This window comes from Pimephales promelas, chromosome 8, assembly GCF_988280905.1.
Source record: "Pimephales promelas chromosome 8, fPimPro1.hap1.1, whole genome shotgun sequence".
NCBI classification, from domain to species: domain Eukaryota; kingdom Metazoa; phylum Chordata; class Actinopteri; order Cypriniformes; family Leuciscidae; genus Pimephales; species Pimephales promelas.
In genome coordinates, this window is record NC_142776.1 from 1,806,077 (window position 1) to 1,827,587 (window position 21,511).

At 37.2% G+C, this 21,511-nt stretch overlaps 2 protein-coding genes and 1 pseudogene across 3 annotated transcripts; all 3 read right to left on the bottom strand.

The window, feature by feature from the left end:
* Positions 1-1,463: 1,463 nt before the first annotated feature.
* On the bottom strand, positions 1,464-20,685 carry tpra1 (transmembrane protein, adipocyte asscociated 1). Of its 2 annotated transcripts, none has more exons than XM_039656537.2 (11): positions 20,559-20,685; positions 13,537-13,714; positions 11,230-11,362; positions 9,262-9,348; positions 8,430-8,502; positions 8,121-8,200; positions 6,892-7,002; positions 6,739-6,799; positions 6,557-6,659; positions 4,527-4,607; positions 1,464-2,378 (listed from the first exon to the last, which is right to left on the bottom strand). In XM_039656537.2, the coding sequence occupies exons 2-11, from the start codon at positions 13,698-13,700 to the stop codon at positions 2,135-2,137; spliced, it is 1,137 nt and encodes a 378-aa protein (XP_039512471.2). In that variant the 5' UTR covers positions 13,701-13,714; positions 20,559-20,685; the 3' UTR covers positions 1,464-2,134. The 2 variants fall into 2 exon arrangements, with proteins under 2 accessions (XP_039512471.2, XP_039512470.2); XM_039656536.2 differs by lacking the exon at positions 20,559-20,685 and adding an exon at positions 14,413-14,553.
* Positions 15,056-20,700, bottom strand: trim107 (tripartite motif containing 107). Its single transcript, XM_039656534.2, has 2 exons — positions 20,559-20,700; positions 15,056-16,941 (listed from the first exon to the last, which is right to left on the bottom strand). The coding sequence occupies exon 2, from the start codon at positions 16,921-16,923 to the stop codon at positions 15,487-15,489; it is 1,437 nt and encodes a 478-aa protein (XP_039512468.2). The 5' UTR covers positions 16,924-16,941; positions 20,559-20,700; the 3' UTR covers positions 15,056-15,486.
* On the bottom strand, positions 17,293-18,658 carry LOC148977621 (uncharacterized; annotated as a pseudogene).
* Positions 20,701-21,511: the final 811 nt, after the last annotated feature.

The window sequence follows — 21,511 nt, forward strand, 5'->3', positions numbered from 1 at the left end:
TTGTTTGTTTGGTTGATTATCGTCTTTGTACTTTACTAATATAAATCACGTATTTTATGTGTTAATATTGAAAGTGCTCCAGAAGGCAACACTTTTTAAAAAAAGAGCTCATCTTCGGATCTTTTTAATGAAATCTGAGAGCTTTCTGCTACCACTTTCAAGCCCCAGTAAGGTAAAGACATTAAAGAAATCCATGTGACTCCAGAGGTTAAATCTCAATTTTATAAGGGGATTGAGTGCTATGTTTGTGAAAATAAAATAAATAAATAAAATATAAAATTAAATTAAAAACATAATTGACCACACGATGTATAAAATATTAATCTTCAATGCAGGTTCACGCAACAACATCTGCTCTCGTCAACACAACACATGTGTAGTGGTGCTCTCCTGAATCTTAGAGATTCATATTTTGTAAATAAAGTAGTAAATTGTGCCTTCTCTCTCTCAGATTACATTAAAAATATATTCATTTGGGTTCCGACGATTTTACGGTGATTAATGACAGAATGTTCATGAACTATCCTTATTGTAGCGAAATATTATATTAAACAGAAATAAGAGAGTTGCACTTTATTTCACCATTTATGTTTATTATAATGTAATGTTCCACAAATAATATTAATAATACGCATAGACTTTTTTCTCTTTCTTTTTGCTCTTATTGTTTTTGTTTTTTTACATTAAAAGTATCTTTTTATCTATCAAGAATTAAAAAAACCTGTTTTTATTTCGTACGGTAAGTTTTATTGACATTAATTTTGACATCTTTATTTCCTTCACACAGCACGTGCAAACGTGCTATAAATAAATAAGAGTCGGGAAGTTGATAGACATCACGTGATGACAGTGTGTGAGAAACATTTTTGATATAATGACATAAAAATAAAGGCACAGATCACAGAATGGAAACTGCTTTATTCATCTGGAATGTCAAAATGTAGAAGAAGGGTCGGAACGTTCATTTATTAATGGTATAAACTGAAATAAAACGTTATTCGCGTCTGATGACGTCTGACAGTTCCTGCTTATGAAAAGCACGTCATTGTAAAGTATGTTCAAAATAAAAGTCCTCGTCGGTCCTCTTTGTTCAAGACAAGTATTTTTGCTGGACTTCAGTGTTCATTTGATTAAAATACATCTAATGTACTGCCAGAGAGCATTTCAGAAAATATGAAATTATAAAATATCTTTGAGATATGCTTCTACTAGTAGGCTACAAAATCAGAAGATGAAATAAACAGGGAGGGCGAAGTTCACGAGCATATGCCAATTTGAACTGAATTTCAGATAATATTAGTTATCTTACTGCGCAAAATTAATTTGATTTACTTAAATTCTACTGATGTGGTAAAAAAACAAAAAACAAACAACCAAAGTAGAGCATCCAAACACATCTCTGAATAGATCAATTCTTCTCCATGCTCATCTTATTAAAAGAAATAAGCAATAAGAAGCAAGCATTTTACTCAGACCAAATTTAATTGAATATGATTATAGTGTTTTCCAAAAACGCTGCGTTTTTGTTTTCTTTGTTTTTTTTGTGTGCACCAAGAAAAAAGTTACGTTGCAGTATTTTTATCAAATAAAATAAAGCGGGTCAAATGCTTTCTCAGTATGGTCCTTTTGTCTCCCACATGGAATGATGTCATAATAAATCAGACTTGATCAGTTAGACAGAAGGTCAAAGGTCAAGCTCACGATTTAAGCTTTAACATTAGAACTGAGCCCAAATCTAATGACAGGCTAAAATGAAATTCAACATATCACTAAAATAAATAAAAATCAAAAGAAAAATCTATGATATAGCACTGAGAAACATATAAAGCATATGAACAAAGTCAAGGTAGATTTTAGGTCTTCAAATTACAACATGCACCAAAATGAATGACTTTCAGTGCAAAACAACCCTAACGGTCGAAAAGAAACGTCTTCGCTGGCATCAGTAGCACATCTAGCTAATCCAGCCAAAGATTTCTGAAGAAATATATCAGGTTATGCACTTCACAAAGTCCAAGAAACTCGCTTTGAGTACACAGATGTGAAATTAAGAGCACTGTTGTTACACAAGGAATGTTGGATTCATGGAATACATATGTTTGAATAACAGCACTGACGTCCCGGAGGTCAGAGGTCACGCGTTCAGGGCTCTCCAGCGGTCGCTGTCGATGCTGTTGATGCTGTGCGCTCCGCCGAACGGGCCCGACACCACGTCGTCCAGGTATGCGCCGGAGCCGTCGATCTGCGTGCTGGAGTACGAGCCGTGGTCCAGCTCTCTGCGGCTCAGGCCCGAGGACGAGGTGTTGGGCAGGTGCACGTCCGAGTCCTCCGGCTCGTCGATCTGGGACTTGTACGAGAAGAGGATTTTGGGCTCGGAACTGGAGAGGAATGAGGAACACAGAAAAACAGCCGTCGTCATCTCGTGCATCCCTTCAGTGGACTCTGTCAAGATGCTTTGTTTGTTTTTGTTGTGTGTGTGTGTGTGTGTGTGTGTGCGTGAGTGAGAGTGTTTGTGTGAATGAGTGTGAGGCTAAGTGTGAATGTGTGTGTGTGCGCATTAGTGCGTGAGTGTGTGGTTAAGTGTGAATGTGTGTGTGTGCTCCTATGTGTGCTTGAGTGTGAGTGTGTGCGGACTGTGTGCGCGTGAGTGAGTGTGTGGTAAAGTGTGAATGTGTGAGTGTGTGTGCACTTGCTTGAGTGCGAGTATGTACGGTGTGTGTGCGCGTGAGTGTGTGTGTGTGTGTGTGTGTGAATGTGTGTGTGTGTGCCTGCGTGTGTGCGCGCAAGTGTGAGTGTGTGCAAAATGTGTGTGTGTGTGCGCGTGAGTGATTGTGTGTGAATGAGTGTGTGCGTAAGTGTGAAAGTGTGAGTGTGTATGCATGAGTGTGAGTGCGTAAGTGAGTGTGAATGTGTGAGAGTGTGTGTGTGTGCAACTGTGTCTGATTGTCTATTTTTGTGCAAGTGCGTGCGCGAGTATGTATGCATGTGTTTGAGTGTGTGTGTGCGATTGTGTCTGAGTGTGTATTTTCGTGCACGTGTGTGCGTCAGCGCATATGCATGTGTTTGAGAGTGTGTGTGTGATTGTGTATTTTTGTGCAAGTGTGTGCGTGAGTACGTAATATGCATGTGTTTGAGTGCGTGTGTGCGAAGTGCAATTGTGTGTCTGAGTGTGTATTTTCGTGCAAGTGCGTGTGTGAGTGCGTAAAGTATGCATGTGTTTGAGTGCATGAGTGTGTGTGTGTGCGATTGTGTCTGAGTGTGTATTTTCGTGCACGTGTGTGCGTCAGTGCATATGCATGTGTTTGAGTGCGTGTGTGCGAAGTGCAATTGTGTGTCTGAGTGTGTATTTTCGTGCAAGTGTGTGTGTGAGTAAGTATGCATGTGTTTGAGTGTGTGTGTGTGTGTGTGTGCGATTGTGTATTTTTGTGCAAGTGTGTGAGTGCGTAAAGTATGCGTGTGTGTGTGCGATTGTGTGTCTGAGTGTGTATTTTCGTGCACGTGTGTGCGTCAGTGCGTATGCATGTGTTTGTTTGTGTGTGTCTGAGTGTGTATTTTCGTGCAAGTGTATGTGTGAGTACGTATGCATGTGTTTGAGTGTGTGTGTGTGTGTGTGTGCGATTGTGTATTTTTGTGCAAGTGTGTGCGTGAGTAGGTATGCATGTGTTTGAGTGTGTGTGTGTGTGTGTGTGTGTGTGTGTGCGATTGTGTATTTTTGTGCAAGTGTGTGCGTGAGAAGGTATGCATGTGTTTGAGTGTGTGTGTGTGTGTGTGTGTGTGTGTCTGAGTGTGTATTTTCGTGCAAGTGTATGTGTGAGTACGTATGCATGTGTTTGAGTGTGTGTGTCTGTGTGTGTGATTGTGTATTTTTGTGCAAGTGTGTGCGTGAGTATGTATGCATGTGTTTGAGTGTGTGTGTGTGTGTGTGTGATTGTGTGTCTGAGTGTGTATTTTCGTGCAAGTGCGTGAGTGTGTGTGTATGCATGTGTTTGAGTGTGTGAGTGTGTGTGTGTTTGTGAGTGAGTGTGTGTATATGTAAGAGAGTGTGTGAGAGTATGCACAGGTCCTTTATCGTTGCAAACACACGTGTAAATACGAGAACATGATGAAGTTGCTCCTGAACACTAAAGGTCAGTTTCACTATGAGCTCAGATCAACGAGGCCCACAGTCAGTCAGTCAGTTTCAGACAGAAACACAAAGCCTGATGTAATTAAACGAAAACAAGTGGACAAAAAGACTGAATCAAATATTTGGTGATAATGAAACATACCCTGAGATTATAGTCTAATGTTTTACCTGGAGCACCACAGTCACAACATTCTGGACTCATAACTTCCCCAGCTCAAAGGCTGATTCTGCTATATTAGAAATATAATCCTATGGCATTTTAAGGAAGTTGAGAAGCACAGAAGCTGATTCTCCTCATCCCTGAACACATCTCCAGTTCCTCAGTTCTGTAATCTGACAGGAGCGAGTGGACGACGTGTAATATCCTGTGAGAGAATCAGCCGAAGCCGGGTCTACATACCCGAAGAATCCTTTGAGGAACGTCACGTAGATCAGAGGAGCGAAGACGGAAAAGTACAGGAATGTGGTCGCGTCCACACAGCTGCAAACACACACACACACACACAGGCTGTTTTCATCAGGAATCAGGCTATACCTCAAAACACATACACATTTAGCAATTCGTAAAGGTAAACATTGTATTATATTTATCTTAACTGTCACCCCCCTTTTCTGAACAGACATGGAAATGCACATTTCAAACTTAGGTTGTAATTCAAGAACGCTTTGGAATATAAACATAAAATTGGCCTCGTTTTAACCCCTTAATTGTCACGTCCCATTACATTTTTAAAACAATAATATCTTAAAGACCTTAAGTTATATTGACAAACTACAGCTTACAATCTCTAGTTTCTATTTTTGGTGACTGATTTTCAAAATAAATTACACAGAAGCCATAATTTATCAATCTGCAACAAGGATATTTTCATACTCATAAAGCGTGTTCAGACCTTTATTTTGAAAAATCATGAAAAATCATGTTTGTTTTCATGCCAAGAGTTCAAAAGATTGTATCCACTCAATTTTTTTAGAGTAAAATGTCTGAAAATGTTTTAAATAATAAGAAAAAAAGAATAAATTCACCATTTGTGATGGGACAATAAGCGCGCATGCGTGTTCTTTGTAGAGGTTGAATTCATATCAAAATCTACCAAATTTTCCCAAACTACTTTGGAATAAGATCTCTACTTCATAAATTGGATGAAAATTGTGTAAATGATGGTTCAGATCACTCAAAACATATATGGAAATGGAAATGGAGGCGCTGTTATATGGGCAGTAATGTTTGTGCCCTAGTGGAAGCGTTTGGTACTGCACCCAAACGAAATCGCACTGAAAGCTATTGTTTTGAGATATCAACCTAAAATTTGAAACACAACTTGTTCAGATTTTTGGCTAGATTTTAGAGTAGCCCAGGTTTTGAAAATATATATTTTATATAAAATATGAATCATTATTTTTTTTTTTACATTGTACATTTCCATAAACTAAAACTTCTATAACTTTTTTCTTTCTCACTTTCTTAATTTATTTCACTTCGATACAAATCTGCCAAATGTCTTCTTTAAAGGAGACTTTAAAACACAATTAGGAGACTTTAAAATAGCATAATCAGCTCACTTTAAGTGTCAATATTTCTACTATCTTTGCTTTCTCATTTCATCAGACAAACCAAAGGCAATCTCAGATTCATGTTCACTCATTGTGCTGATAGTATAATATTGACAAAACAATGATTTTATATTAAATTAGAAGAGTCTTGCATCTAGAGAGCAAGACATAGTGCCAAATATATGATATAAAACAGATTTAAACAGGAAATTTGATGTATGCAAAATTAACTATTTAAAGTACACTGATAAATATAAATTTAAAATACCTATCTTTATGTGAAGCGGGATATCGCATTAAAAAAAAATTGTATAAAACGCCAACATGCGCATAAATTCTAAAAATGCACAAATAAAACGATAATAATAATTTTTTTACCCGATAAGAACAAATAAACTCGTGACGTTCCCTCAGGCTGTGATTGGATAACTGGAGTAACCAGTGGACCAATAGCGTCGCAGCATCTCTACTGTTGGTTTGGTGTTTCTGAAACGCCGGAGTCGAAGTGTGTGATCAGAATGATTGGCTGCAATTCCCTTCCGAAGCGTCACACACACACACACACACGAGTGTGTTCACGAACACCAGCATCCGAACGCAACAGCGTTTACTGTGTAAACACACTCGTTATAATGGAGAGAAAAAGTGCAGAAACTTGTTTTATTACTGATAATTTGCACTAATTTCCCAGGAGGTGATGATGTTGTTCTTTTGAACACACGAGATGGAAACGCTGCTTTATTCGCACATGTTTTATGCGATATTTCAATTTTGCACATAAGTTAAATTCCCAGCTTTGGATGGAAACACAGCTAATGACTGGGGTGCTAAAAAGTAAAGAGTGAACAGGTTTGACAGAAACACATGAACTCTCACCACAGGCCTTCGATGATGTCAGCGCAGAGCAGCGCGCTTCCCAAACCCTGGACCAGATTCAACAAGGACAGGATCGCAGCGTACACGTAAAAACCCCTCTTAGCTGAGAACGACAAACACATCATCATCATCTGAATGATCCGGCAAACACTGAACACACCTGACCTGAGGCCTGTACTCACATGGTAATGAGATCCTCTCTCTGATTGGAGTTTTAGGTAGAATGACTATTAAGGAATACACCTAAAACAGATTGTAACACAGAATAACATCAATTATTGATTATATAAACTCAGATCGGATTCAAATGAAAGGATAAGAACTTAATTAGGTACCAGGAAGAAGAAACAGGAGCTGGCCAACCAGAAGTGCCGCCCGCCGTGGCCGTAGATGTTGAAGTCTTTGGCGGAGAGGTGTTTGTCTGGGAAACGAATCTCCAGAGTCCCCTGAGAAAGCCAGAGATGTTGTATTTAAGGAGTAGTTCACCCAAAAATGAAAATTAAGTCATTAATATGTGGTAGTGATCCACCTTTCAAATTTAATCAAAAATATCTTGAACAAAGGTCTTACTTTGCTGATAATTTACTCACCCCCATGTCATCCAAGATGTCCATGTCTTTCTTTCTTCAGTGAAAAGAAATTAAGGTTTTTGGGATTTTTCTCCATATAATGGACTTCAATGGGGTCCAAATGAGAGTTTCAGTGCAAAATCATTTAAAGCCTTTTGAACAGTTTGCACTGAAACTCTCATTTGGACCTTGAACCGTTTGGTCCCCATTGAAGTCCATTATATGGAGAAAATCCTGGAATGTTTTCATCAAAAACCTTAATTTCTTTTCGACTGAAGAAAGAAAGACATGGACATCTTGGATGACATGGGGGTGAGGAAATTATCAGCAAAAGTTTTTTTTTTTTTTTTTAAAGTGAACTACTCCTTTAAAAGCAATAACCCATTTACAGTGAATTTACCACAGCGTAACAGACTCATTAAGAACTGAAGTAACATGAACAGATGACAATTGGTTAAAGTGCCCTGATTATGCTATTTTAAAGTCTTCTAATTGTGTTTTAGAGTCTCCTTTAACAAGTTTACATGCATCCAAGGTCAAAAAACACTAATTTCCTCATAATCTCCACTGCAGCATCAGCTCTTTTCTCTCAGTCTCTCTAAGCTCCGCCTCTCTGAGAGCTGCTCTGCTCTGATTGGTCAGAAAGCAAACGCTCATTATCATATCTGAATCTCAGCTCTTGATCACAGTGATACGAACAGTAACGATGGCGTGTGTTTTACCGTATCAATCTCTTCCAGTCTCAGATACACTACAGTGATTGAGGGCGGAGCTAAGAGACGCTGCTCAGCCAATCAAGACCAGAGGCTGTTATTATGCAAATTAGGAAGTGAGACTGGAATTATCAGTTTCATTTGCAGAGCTTTTACATTCACAAACAGCTCTATTACACACTACATGAAAGGTCATATCTGAAAAAGCATAATAGGGGCACTTTAAGGATGCGTTCACGTTCACTAAGGGGTTTTGGTGCAGTGAATGTCTCTATAACACACCTGTGTGATGGAGTACGCCAGAGACAGGACCGCAGTGATGGCCAACACACGCTTGATGCTGGACTTACTCTCCAGATGGCCTGAACAAACAATCATAAAACATGTCACTTTAACAGGAAGTGCAGCACATACAAAAAAAAAAAAATTATTATTTTATTATAATATTTATTATTTTATTATAATTATAATTATTATTTTAATAAGCTCTCACAATACATGGAAATGTCTTTAAATCACTGTGAGCCTCTTTAAAAAAGTAGATTTTTATAAAAGAGAGAAGAGAGATCCCAAAATGCAGCAGGAACGCACCAAAAGCCAATCCGAGGATGATGACGCTGAGCTCAGTAGCCAATAAAAAGAACCTTGTGATTTCCCAAAGCACCTGAAAACACACACACAGACGGATTCACATTACAGCATCACCAAACCAAATACATGAAACCCACAGACGATATTTACTCTCTTTATTCATGTTTCGGCTCTGATTGTGAAACATTGTTTTTATAATCCATCATTATAATGTAATAACGTTCTGTCCCTTCAATAACTTGTCATATAAACAACATACAATTTCACAGTCTAATCATTATTATTTACAATTTAATTTGAATATATAGTAAAGTGTCATTTATGATCAAAGCATCATTACTCCAGTCTTCAGTGTCACATGATCCTTCAGAAATCACTCTAATATGATGATTTGCTGTTCGAGAAACATTTATGATTATTATCAATGTTGAAAACAGTTTTGCTGCTTCATATTTCTGTGGAAACCGTGATATATATATTTTTTCCAGGATTCTCTGATGAATAGAAAGTTCAAAAGAACAGCATTTATATTATAACATTATAAATGTCTTTACTGACAATTTCTATCAATTTAATGTTTCTTGCTAAATGATAGTATTAATATCGCACTGTGTAAATAATCTTTCGGACCCCCAAACTTTTGAATGGTGGTGTGTCAAATACAGCATAACTTAGAAATTATTTGCCCCCAAAACTTCTTTTCATGTCTACAAATAGCTTCTTAAAGTTGTATGCAGTTGCAGTACTGTAAATTATTACAGACTGACCGAACTCAATATGAAGTCCACATTCAGACAGATGTGCTTGTGTGTGTGTGTGTGTGTGTGTTCACCTTGTCTATGAGTGTGGCGGCGATGGATGCGCTGACGGTCATGGAGACTATTGCACGTGTGATTCCTACAGCCGCCACCACGAACACCTGAACAACACGAGAGCAACACCCGTGACCACAAGCACAACACTCAAAACCACTACACAGAAAACACACTCATCAACTATTCACACATGTTTTATGGAGCAGCAGCTGAAAACTTCTCAACAACACACGTGATTTAAAGGGATAGTTCATCATTCACTCTCTCTCATGTGTTTCCAAACCGTTATGAGATATTTTGATGAATGTGGGTAAAAAAGAAGATATTTTTGAAGTATGTTGGTAAAAAAGAAGATATTTTTGAAGTATGTTGGTAAAAAAGAAGATATTTTTGAAGTATGTTGGTAAAAAAGAAGATATTTTGATGAATGTTGGTTAAAAAAGAAGATATTTTGAAGTATGTTGGTAAAAATAAGATATTTTTGAAGTATGTTGGTAAAAATAAGATATTTACAAGTATGTTGGTAAAAAAGAAGATATTTTGATGAATGTTGGTAAAAAAGAAGATATTTTGATGAATGTTGGTAAAAATAAGATATTTTTGAAGTATGTTGGTAAAAATAAGATATTTTTGAAGTATGTTGGTAAAAATAAGATATTTTGAAGAATGTTGGGAAGATATTTTGAATAAAGTTGGTAAAAAAGAAGATATTTTGAAGTATGTTGGTAAAAATAAGATATTTTTGAAGTATGTTGGTAAAAATAAGATATTTTTGAAGTATGTTGGTAAAAAAGAAGATATTTTGATGAATGTTGGTAAAAAAGAAGATATTTTGAAGAATGTTGGTAAAAATAAGATATTTTTGAAGTATGTTGGTAAAAATAAGATATTTTTGAAGTATGTTGGTAAAAAAGAAGATATTTTGAAGAATGTTGGTAAAAATAAGATATTTTTGAAGAATGTTTGTAAAAAAGAAGATATTTTTGAAAAATTTTGTTAAAAAAGAAGATATTTTGAATAAAGTTGGTAAAAAGAAGATATTTTTGAAGAATGTTAGTTAAAAAAGATATTTTGAAGAATGTTGGGAAGATATTTTGAATAAAGTTGGTAAAAAAGAAGATATTTTTGAAGAATGTTGGTAAAAAAGAAGATATTTTTTAATAAAGTTGGTAAAAAATAAGATATTTGAGTAAAGTTGGTAAAAAATAAGATATTTCTATTTCTAAAAAATAAGAAACCAGGAGCCATTGACTTCCATATAATTGTTTTTCCTACTTATGGTGTCCATCAACTGTCTGGTCACTGACATTCTTCAAAATATCTTATTTGTGTTCAACATTACAGGTTTGGAACAATGTGAGGGTGAGCGAATAGGGTGACCAGATGAGATTGGCAGAAATTCAGGATGGGGATGGGACGGGTGGCCTATAATGATATTAGACTACATAGCCTATAATAAAATATAATGATTTTCAAACCTGAACCAAACATATTTTTATTTTAAAAATCAACACTCTGTCATTAGTCTTTAGTCTACCACAAAAACAACAACATTAAAATCATGAACTCACATGTGATTGTGAAGAAGAACAAAACAATGACTGTAGTAACGGTGCATAAATCAGACCTTTCATTCACATTTTGAATAAAAATGAGCTTATCAATGCATATAATTCGCGCCTACGGTATCTTTGTAGAACCTGAAAAAAAAAGAGGCAGCCAATGAGCACTCGACCTCCACAGACAGTTTTTAATATTTATCAGACAATAACTACTCAAGATTTTTGCATTTTAGTATCATTTTTGGGACAATTAGGGCCAACAGTTTAGATTTCGGGTTGTCTGGTCACCCTATGAGCAAATGATGACAGAGATTTCAGTTTTGGGTGAACTATCCCTTTAAGATTCAGTGCTAGAGGTTTCACTCACAGAAGTCAAACGTCCACATTGCAGTTTTGGGTCGTGCGAGGTGTTCTGCTGCTTACCAGTATGTAAAACGCCACGAATATGGGGCTGGAGGTCAGGCGGATCTTAGCGCGAGCAGAAGGAAGTTTCCACACCAGGAACACCAGGAACGCCACGTTCGGGATGAGCAGCATCAGATCCCAGTAACGAACCCTGACGGACAAACAGAGACCAACCGTTACGAGTCTCCAACTAGTGTGAAGACAGCGTTCATTACAAGTACACACAACTTTAACGCTGTGATGGAAAATAGCTTTTTATGCAAATATACAACTGAATATTTTATTATGTGTGTATCTTTGTAGAGGACATTAGGAGATGAAAGTGATGTCTGTGAATAATTGAATAAAAATGTCCAAAATAATTCAGACTAATTTTCCTTTTTAACTTGTTCTCTGAATCAGTAAAAAGAATAATATATGTATACATTATTTATACTAGTTTACATATGTATTCGCAGTTCCTGCAGTCAACAAAGTGTAATTTTAAGCTTTACTTGATGAAGAAATCTCAACTTACAATAAACATATGCAGACCAAACTTGTATGTAATGAAAGGTATAATTGAATTATTATGTCCTGTGTTCTTGCAAAATATCTAATTCTGTGTATTAACCTGTTTTGAGACAACTATTTTAAAATTAATTTATTTAATAAATTAATATATATATATATATAGTATTATAATATATATTATAAATAATATATAAAAGTAAAATAAATTAATACTTTTAGTCAAAAAGTCAAAAGTGACATTAAAGACATTTATAATGTTACAAACTATTCGATTTTAAATAAATGCTGTTCTTTTGGACTTTCTATTCATCAAAAAATCCTGAAAACTGATGTCAACATTGATAATAATAAAAAATGTCTCTGAACAGCAAATCCGCATATTAGAAAATCACAGGAATAAATTGAAGAGTTCAGATGCAAAAGCCTCTAAATGCCATTTGATATTTTCTTCTAGAATGATGATTTTTATCAAACTTGTATATTTAAGTTCAGTAATTTCACTTAAATAACAATTAATAGGTAATTATCATTGCCATTTAAGTGAAATCACTGAACTTAAATATACAAGCTTGATAAAAATGATCATTCTAGAAGAAAATTTCAAATGGCACTTAGAGGCTTTTGCATCTGAACTCTTCAATTACATTTTACAATATATTCAAACAAAAAACAGCTCTTTCCAAAACATTTAAATGTTCAATCTTGTGAAAAGTAGTGTGTAATACAAAACATGAAAATATTATCTAGTCAAAGTTGCATTTAAATAAATATTGTTGATTTTTCTGCACTATATATTCTCAACTCTCCGCTTTAAACTCACTTTTCTTTAAATAAATTTAAAAAAAATCAAATTTTTGCTTTTAAAAACTCCTCTAAAGTTTACATTAACATTACTCAGATACAAAAGGAAATTCCAAACAATAGGCCGACTGTTTTCTTTCTATTTAATTTGCTGATATGTGATTTTAACAAACAAGAAGAGGAAGTTGTCTTGACCGAAGCGCCAAACATCTGGAGTCTCTGAAGAGCCTCTTTAAAGGAGTAGTTCACTTTAAATAAACTTTTGCTGATAATTTACTCACCCCCATGTCATCCAAGATGTCCATGTCTTTCTTTCTTCAGTCGAAAAGAAATTAAGGTTTGAAAACATTCCCGGATTTTTCTCCATATAATGGACTTCAATGGGGACCAAACGGTTCAAGGTCCAAAAGAGAGTTTCAGTGCAAACCTTAATTTCTTTTCGACTGAAGAAAGAAAGACATGGACATCTTGGATGACATGGGGGCGTGAAAATTATCAGCAAAAATTTTTTTTTAAAAGTGAACTACTCCTTTAAGACACACACACATATCATCAAGGGAAGACAAAACAGTCCCAGCAGAACCTAAAGGGACTTTTAATAAAAATCCAGCGGACAGTCCCGTTTGATAGAGCCGTTCCTGGCACAGAAACGAAAGCAGAATTGAAAGCTCGTGTTGCAAACGGCCTCCACACAGAAATCACATTTCACACACTTCACAAGCGTCTACTGTCAGATCCTACACAAGATCATCTGCATCTGTGAGAAAACTGAGCCTAGAAACTGCAATCTTCAGGCATGCAAACATGGCAGAGCGCCCAGATGAAAACTACAGTCAGCTTCACCACTTATTTAACATACACACACACACTTCAACCACTTCACTTCACAACACAGAAATAGATTAGAAAATAGGAAGTATGCGTATATGCAAATAAGACTACATGATTTCAGACAATCCAAAGCAAAGACAAATATGCAACGGCGTATCCACACTTCTGAAAGGACATTACCTGGACTCTCCGATGTCGTCGTACAGGATCTGCAGACACTTGTGTGGTTTGGTGATGTTGGTCTCATGGTCAGGGTTGAACTGAGAGCTGTTCTCCACAGTGGGAAACACACTGGTGTTGCCATAATGGACCAACCTTCTCGATTCAGTCACGGTCTCCAGCATTCTGGACTACACCTCTGCAAGACACACAACCACCTCCGTTTACACATATATCCATACGCCAAGCATTTATGTGCATGTAAAGCATATATTTATAAGAGTTATTAATGTTAAAATGGACAAGATAAGATTCCCAACTATGTCGAAAATACAGTAATTTCACATTTAAATTAAATAAATTACTTTTAGAAATTCTGAATAATGCCGTGGCAAGTAATAACCACTAAAATTAAAATTAAGCTAAATAGAAAAACAACAAAACTAAAATCACAAAAAAGCTATTAAATAATAACTAAAGCTAAAATTAAAACTGAAAATATAAAAATAAACACTGATTAAAACACACATAAATAGTATAACAGTATGTAAATAATACCAAAACACCACTGTCCCACTTCACATCATTTCATTGCTGTTCATCGTTCCTTAAATAGACATATGATATCAATGTACTTAAAAAAAAAGTGTTTGTGTTTTTAAAGATATATGACGTTACATAACAGCTCACAGTCTAACACAACACACATTGATCCAAATACAAATTCAAAGCTTCTATCAACTATAATATGTAAATTTATGTATGTGTATTGCACGAATGTAATGTTTATATTGGAATGTATCATATGACACAATTCTCTCTCACACACACACACACACTTCTGCACGGATATATTTATATATATATCAGCTGATAAACCACATAAACACAGCTCACCTTTAAGTGAAGATGATCTCAGATCAGAGGCTGGTGTGTTTCGGCATTAACGTGATCATAGGTTATTAGTTGAGGCATAATAACTTTAGTCGGAGTGTCGCCTGTTTGTTGTTTACAGACGGAACGAAACTGATGCGTCAGTCGCGATTCGTTTGTCAGATAAAAGTCATGCGTTGTCGTTTCAAAGATGGCCGCCATCTATGCGACATTTCATAATAAAAGACTCAGGGAAAGCAATACATCGGTTTTGTTGTATTTTATTTAATTTTACTTTAGTTTTATATTGCACTTCTGCACTTCTTCTATTTGCACTTAATGTTTCTTGCTCTGTCTGTTGTGTGATATTATATTGCTTTGTAAAGCACATTGGCCAGCTTGTCTGTATAAATGGTGCTATATAAATAAATTTTGACCTTTGACTTCTAATATTTTGTTTAATGTGTTGGTATTTACTTTGAATTGCACTTATTGTTTAAATCCTATTAGTTAAAGTAAAAACAAATTCATCGTACACATCTATTGTTAATCAGTACCAATATTATATATATGTTTTGTGGTGATGATAAAGCATTTTAAATGGCCTAAAAAAACGACACAGATCCACATACACCACTTAATTATCTTTGGGCTTTTGAAAAAAGGCAATACGCAAATAATTCGTTTATTAAAATGTAGACAGAAAAAAGTTAAAAAAAAACATGTTAAAAAAAAACAGAAAAGGAATGAGAAGAATAGTTGTAAATGGCAAGCAAAAATAATGTAGGTTTGTATTAATGTCACATGCTCAAATGAATCACACGAGTCTAGAAACACCAAACTTTGATTAAATTAAATCATTGCAAGCTGAATGCATGTGACAATTTATGTGCAGCAAGATGCATTCAGTGCTTATTATTGCATCATAACTCCATCAGAAAAGGACAAATATGAATTAAAAAAATTACACATGGTGAAAGTTTTACTCTAATGGCCATTTAAATAATCTCCCAATACACATCTGTAATGCAGTGCACTAAATACATACATGCCATGCCATCTGCAATAACTAGTCCAATTGTAAGGTGTATGAAATAGCTAGTTGATTGTTATGTGAGCTTTGGGCTGACCAGACATCATCCTCACGGCCAGATACACCGGGTGCGTAAAGCTCACTGTAAAGGTATGCAGATGAGTTTTATCCCCACTCACGTCGCTAACGCTGTAAAACGCTAAAGTGCCAGAGCTGAAGCTGAGGTGTATCTCCATTCTCTTCAGGGATGGCGTACGTCTAAGTGGGGTGTCCTTTCCTTTTTCGTACGCCCTCAGAAGGTTTTCACAGTACATGAGGCACCAGGATCCAGCGCTGCTCTCCAGACCACTACTAGAACCGGATCGGGGAAGTTCATCGTAGCACACGGCCAGAACCCAAGGACAACCATCGGCTTGGAAGGTCCAGAGATGCTCTCCTTGGACGAAGCTCTGGGAGCTCAGAGCTTGGAAAAAACTGGTAAACCTCTGAGGACTGGTTGGATACGGCTGTTTGGCGACGCTAAAAGACACGGTTTTAAGGTCTTCCGATAGGACCAGATTGGGATGGATGGTGTCGATGTTGAACGTCACCTCGGATGGGTTGAGAATGACCCGTAAAGCCCTCTGAGCAGATCCAAGTCCGAGACGGAGTTGGTTGTTTTGGTGCTCGATTTTCTCACAGACTTTTTTCAAATTGCGGGATAATTCCAGATCGCTCGGAAAGTCCCACAGAGGCTCCACGGTCAAGCTGGAAACTTGGCTCTCGATGTCACCGAAACACACGTCTTCCGTCTCGCCCGTTATCGCGTTGACCCGAAGTTCAGCCGTTCTCAGTTGCTTTTGGAGATCTGACAGCATTTCCACTCTTTTCCCAACAGCGTCTTCCCTGGGCTTCAGTTCGACCTCCAAAAGTGTCATTCCAGTCCTTCTGTAGGTCTCCAGGAGCTCTACCATCTCCTCCAGAACGTTGCTCACATCGTTCCTCAGATCAGCATGTGCCGCTTTGACCGCAGCTTCCCTAGCCGTTTCTTTATTGACCAGATCATCTACTAGAGCAAGCTTTTTTTGAAGACTAGCTATAATGGGATTCAATCTAGACCTCCGCCCATTGGCGTCCGTCTCCTCAAGAGAGTTTTCCCCACAATCTGTTGACGTGGACTCATCAGAGATTGTTCTGTCTTCTGAAGATGGTTCATCATTGGTAATCTTGTCTTCTGCGCTGGGCTGAAGTTCACCCAAAACACTGTTGGCTTTGTAGTTCTCAACTACTTGTTTCAGTTTGACATTTCTCGGCAGGGACTCTGGGCTGAGATGTTCCTGTCCACATACTGGGCAACAAAGTTCTTGAGCAGATCCAGATGTTTTATCCCTATCATGTGTTTCAAGGCAAACCAGGCAGAAACTGTGAGCACAAGGAAGAGTGACCGGGTCGAGCAAGAGTTGGAGACAGATGGGACAGGTGAGCTCTGGCTCCAAACAGCTCTCTGAATACAAGTCTGCCATTATGATTGTCTCTGATAACTATGCAATAACAGACAAAGAAAATGTATAGTTACATATATGGTCAAATATACATGTGGCAAATTGTCTTCAAAATAGAAGTACATCTGAAATTCCAGTAACTTTCTCAATGTATTTGTAATTTCATCATGGACTTTTGAAATAAATGGGGGAAATAGGTTTGGGGATGGTTCACCCAAAAATTGAAATTCTGTCAGTCATTACTCACCCTCATGTCGTTCCAATCAAAAACCATAAGACTTTCCGATCATCTTCAGAACACAAAGATCTTTTTGATAAAATTTGAGAGCTTTCTGTCCCTCAGCTACGCAACTACCACTTTGACGCTTCAAAAAGTTCATAAAGAGATCGTAAAACTAATACATTTGAATTGAGCGGATTAGTCCAAATTTTCTGAAGAGACTCAATCCATTTTTATGATGAACAGATTTAATTTAGGCTTTTATTCACTTATAAACAATGAGCGAAAATAAAAAGACGCTCAACCGAACCTCCTTGATGCGTGACAACAAAGTCCTTGCTGAAGCTCAAAAGTGCTTCGTAACCTGAGAATGGACCTCATTGGTTCTTGTGAAGCTCAAACGTGCTTCGTAACACGAGAATGGACCTCATTGGTTCTTGTGAAGCTCAAACGTGCTTTGTAACTCGAGAATGGACCTCATTGGTTCTTGTGAAGCTCAAACGTGCTTCGTAACTCGAGAATGGACCTCATTGGTTCTTGTGAAGCTCAAACGTGCTTTGTAACTCGAGAATGGACCTCATTGGTTCTTGTGAAGCTCAAACGTGCTTCGTAACCTGAGAATGGACCTCATTGGTTCACGTGAAGCTCAAACGTGCTTCGGAACCTGAGAATGGACCTCATTGGTTCTTGTGAAGCTCAAACGTGCTTCGTAACCTGAGAATGGACCTCATTGGTTCTTGTGAAGCTCAAAAAGTGCTGCGTAACTCGAGAATGAACCTCATTGGTTCTTGTGAAGCTCAAAAGTGCTTCGTAACTCGAGAATGAACCTCATTGGTTCTTGTGAAGCTCAAAAAGTGCTGCGTAACTCGAGAATGGACCTCATTGGTTCTTGTGAAGCTCAAAAGTGCTTCGTAACTCGAGAATGAACCTCATTGGTTCTTGTGAAGCTCAAAAGTGCTTCGTAACTCGAGAATGAACCTCATTGGTTCTTGTGAAGCTCAAAAGTGCTTCGTAACTTGAGAATGGACCTCATTGGTTCTTGTGAAGCTCAAACGTACTTCGTAACCTGAGAATGGACCTCATTGGTTCTTGTGAAGCTCAAAAGTGCTTCGTAACTCGAGAATGAACCTCATTGGTTCTTGTGAAGCTCAAAAGTGCTTCGTAACTCGAGAATGAACCTCATTGGTTCTTGTGAAGCTCAAAAAGTGCTGCGTAACTCGAGAATGGACCTCATTGGTTCTTGTGAAGCTCAAAAGTGCTTCGTAACTCGAGAATGAACCTCATTGGTTCTTGTGAAGCTCAAAAAGTGCTGCGTAACTCGAGAATGGACCTCATTGGTTCTGGTGAAGCTCAAAAGTGCTTCGTAACACAAGAATGGACCTCATTGGTTCTTGTGAAGCTCAAACGAACTGCGTAACACAAGAATAGGGTGACCAGACATCCCGAAAAATTCAGGACAGGCCCGAAATCTAAGCTGATGTCTCAAATCCAGCCCAAATTGTCCCGGAAATTAAACTAAAGCAAATTATTGAGTACCGTAGTAGTTATTGTCTGATAAAACGTTAAAAACTGTCCATGAGGTTTAGTCGTACTGCCTCTTTATTTGTGTTCTGAAGATGAGCGAAAGTCTTCCGGGCTTGGAACGACAGAGTTTTAGACATGGAAACAGAGTTTTAATTTTTTGGTGAACTAAGCCTTTATTAGAAGATAAGAATCTCTTTGAATAAACAACTATTTTCTTGAAATCAAATAAAACAGCATCCAGCATTTAGCTTACATCCACATTAAGTTAATAAAACATTAATTCTGAACGCTCTATGAATGTCGAAAACATCCAGTTTGAACATGTTATCATTCTGCAAACATCATGGAAACGTTACATTTGAATGTTCTCTGAGCGTTCTCCCAGATAGCACAAGTCTATTTGATGTGATGTTTACATCTGGAAGACATATTTTTAAGAGTGTTTGCTCATCTGTAATACATCTATAGGACGTTTCCTGTCAGATGTCAAATAGATGTTTAGAAGATGTCTTTAAAGGGTAACTAAACCTCTGGTCAGAGCCTGACTCCACCACTGGCAATATTTGAAAAATGCAGAAAAAGTGGGCAGACCCCAGCTGAGATAGAGGGGACGAAATAGATGCTCTATCCTGATCCTTTTCAATACTCGCAATTCTAACTCCTGACTGGTTTTGACGAAACAAGCTGGTTTTTATATTGCCAAAGGGCGTAGCTCGTGCCAAGAGCGTGGTGAGCTGAAACCTGCGTACGTCTCGAAGTGCGGAACATCCATTAGGAAAGTTCAACTGCAGTAGCCACTGTTCAACCTGAAGAGGGCAGCACTAAGACGTTTTTACACCATATATTGTAGAAATAAACCACTTTATACACAAATGTCAAAAAAGACCCAGACAGCAAACTGACATTGAATCAACGTGGAAACGACGTCTCTCATGACATTGAAACAACGTTGATTTTGCTCATCGAATTAACGTTGAACCAACGTCAGACGCGGCATTCTTCAAAGCTAAATGAAAATCGAAAATTGGTTTGCTTTCATAACGTTGAAACAACGCGTTGATTTCAAGTTGATTTTCCGTTAGTTTTGAAAGAATGGTTGGTTCAACATTAATTCGATGAGCAAAACAATGTCGGATCAACGTTGTTTCAATGTCATATTTCCACGTTGATTCAATGTCAGTTTGCTATCTGGGGATGCTCAAATCAATGACTGGTATTAATAAAGATCCAAGATCATTAACTAAAAAAAGTTGGTTTTAGGGTTTAGTTATGTAATGATTTAGAATGCATGTTAAACTGACATCTTCTAAACGTCTATTTGACATCTGACAGGAAACGTCCCATAGACGTATTGCAGATGAGCAAACACTCTTAAAAATATGTCTTCCAGATGTAAACATCACATCAAATAGACTTGTGCTATCTGGGCTGAAACAAGGAGCAACATTTACACAAACGTCCAACAAAACGTTGAAAATAAACGTTTTATGTTAACAATATGAGACCAGATAACCAGGAACAAACGTTCTATTAACGTTTCAGGAAAAACGTTTGTTCACAACTCTGAAAGAACCTCAGCCAAAGTTCTGACTGAGAACGTTAGCTGGGATGCTATTTGTGGACAAATGCTACAATAAAGCGTCACGATCGACGCAAAACTAGCGGTGAGTACGAGCATCAACCTGCACCATGAACCCGCTGACATAGAGTGTGTGTGTGAACGAGGCTCGACTTTGACACCTTCCTCTTACATATGACCACTAACTCACACCACTCACTTTCATTTCCTAAAGCTTGCTGCTGTTTATCGCGTGTAGTGTACAAGTAGAAATCATTTTACAAAGACGTGGGCGCTTTTAGCTGTTTATGTTCAGCCATTTTCCAACATAAATTAGAAGCGTGCATGTCTTACCTAGAACACGCACCGAACTCGATGTAGATGCATGTCTGTCACCACAACACGGCTGTTTTCGTCTAAATCGAGTCAAAACGCCCGTTAACCGCTGAAGTGATAACAATAATCGTTCAAGTTTCGTTTCCCTGCCGTTATCGTCCGTCGCACCGCCTACATCATCACTCGTGTGTTACTGTATGTGTGTAACCCATAGATATTATTGTTCATAAAACAGCCTAACACTGTGTATATCGTCAGCGTTGAGGGAGGGCACGTGATCTGCATTTACAGCCACACACACCTTTATTTAATCAAACTGTCCTGTTGATCCGTTCTAAGTTATGAGTAGCTACTACTCATATACTACTATATACTACTGTTTTTATTTTTAAAACGGTGTGAAAAGTAAAAATTATCATAAAATATTCATCTTTGACTTGTCAAAGTATACCTTTCCTCATAGTAACGGAAACTTTCAGTTATTCTTTTTCAGCTGGCTGACCGTACAAATATTCATATGGTAGTAAGCATTTTTTTAAAGGGAAATTATACATTATAACAGGAAAATGTACCTTTTGTAAAAATAAATAAATAAATAAACTGAGTCTGCACATGCGCATAACCGGTAAGTAGCAAATCTCGATGGGTAGCATGAATCGTCAGAACACCTGTTTACTGAAGCATTCACTCCACATGATAACCCAGATAACAGCAAAACACGACATGATGATGTAATAGTTTACAGAAGTTGCCCTGTTTTATCACGCAATATAAACACAAAGAGACTCAAAATCAATACTTTCCTTCGTCTTTTACTGATTTTATTTATTTTGAATCACACCAGAAAATAAAATAAAACTACAACCACCTTTATTAACAAGTTAAACAGTTCCCATTTGACAAAAATATTTTTTTGACGTGGTCGTGGACAAGAATCGCTGAACCAGATAAAAATAAGTTTAGGAAACCTG

What these genes read in the sequence shown, in the direction of transcription:
- trim107 (XM_039656534.2), bottom strand. Translation starts at nt 16,923, where the DNA reads ATGGCAGACTTGTATTCAGAGAGCTGTTTGGAGCCAGAGCTCACCTGT.
- tpra1 (XM_039656537.2), bottom strand. Translation starts at nt 13,700, where the DNA reads ATGCTGGAGACCGTGACTGAATCGAGAAGGTTGGTCCATTATGGCAAC. An exon ending in CCGCCACACTCATAGACAAG is followed by an intron (nt 8,503 to 9,261) that starts GTGAACACACAC and finishes GTGTGTTTTCAG; the next exon opens with GTGCTTTGGGAAATCACAAG. An exon ending in CATCCTCGGATTGGCTTTTG is followed by an intron (nt 8,201 to 8,429) that starts GTGCGTTCCTGC and finishes TTGTTTGTTCAG; the next exon opens with GCCATCTGGAGAGTAAGTCC.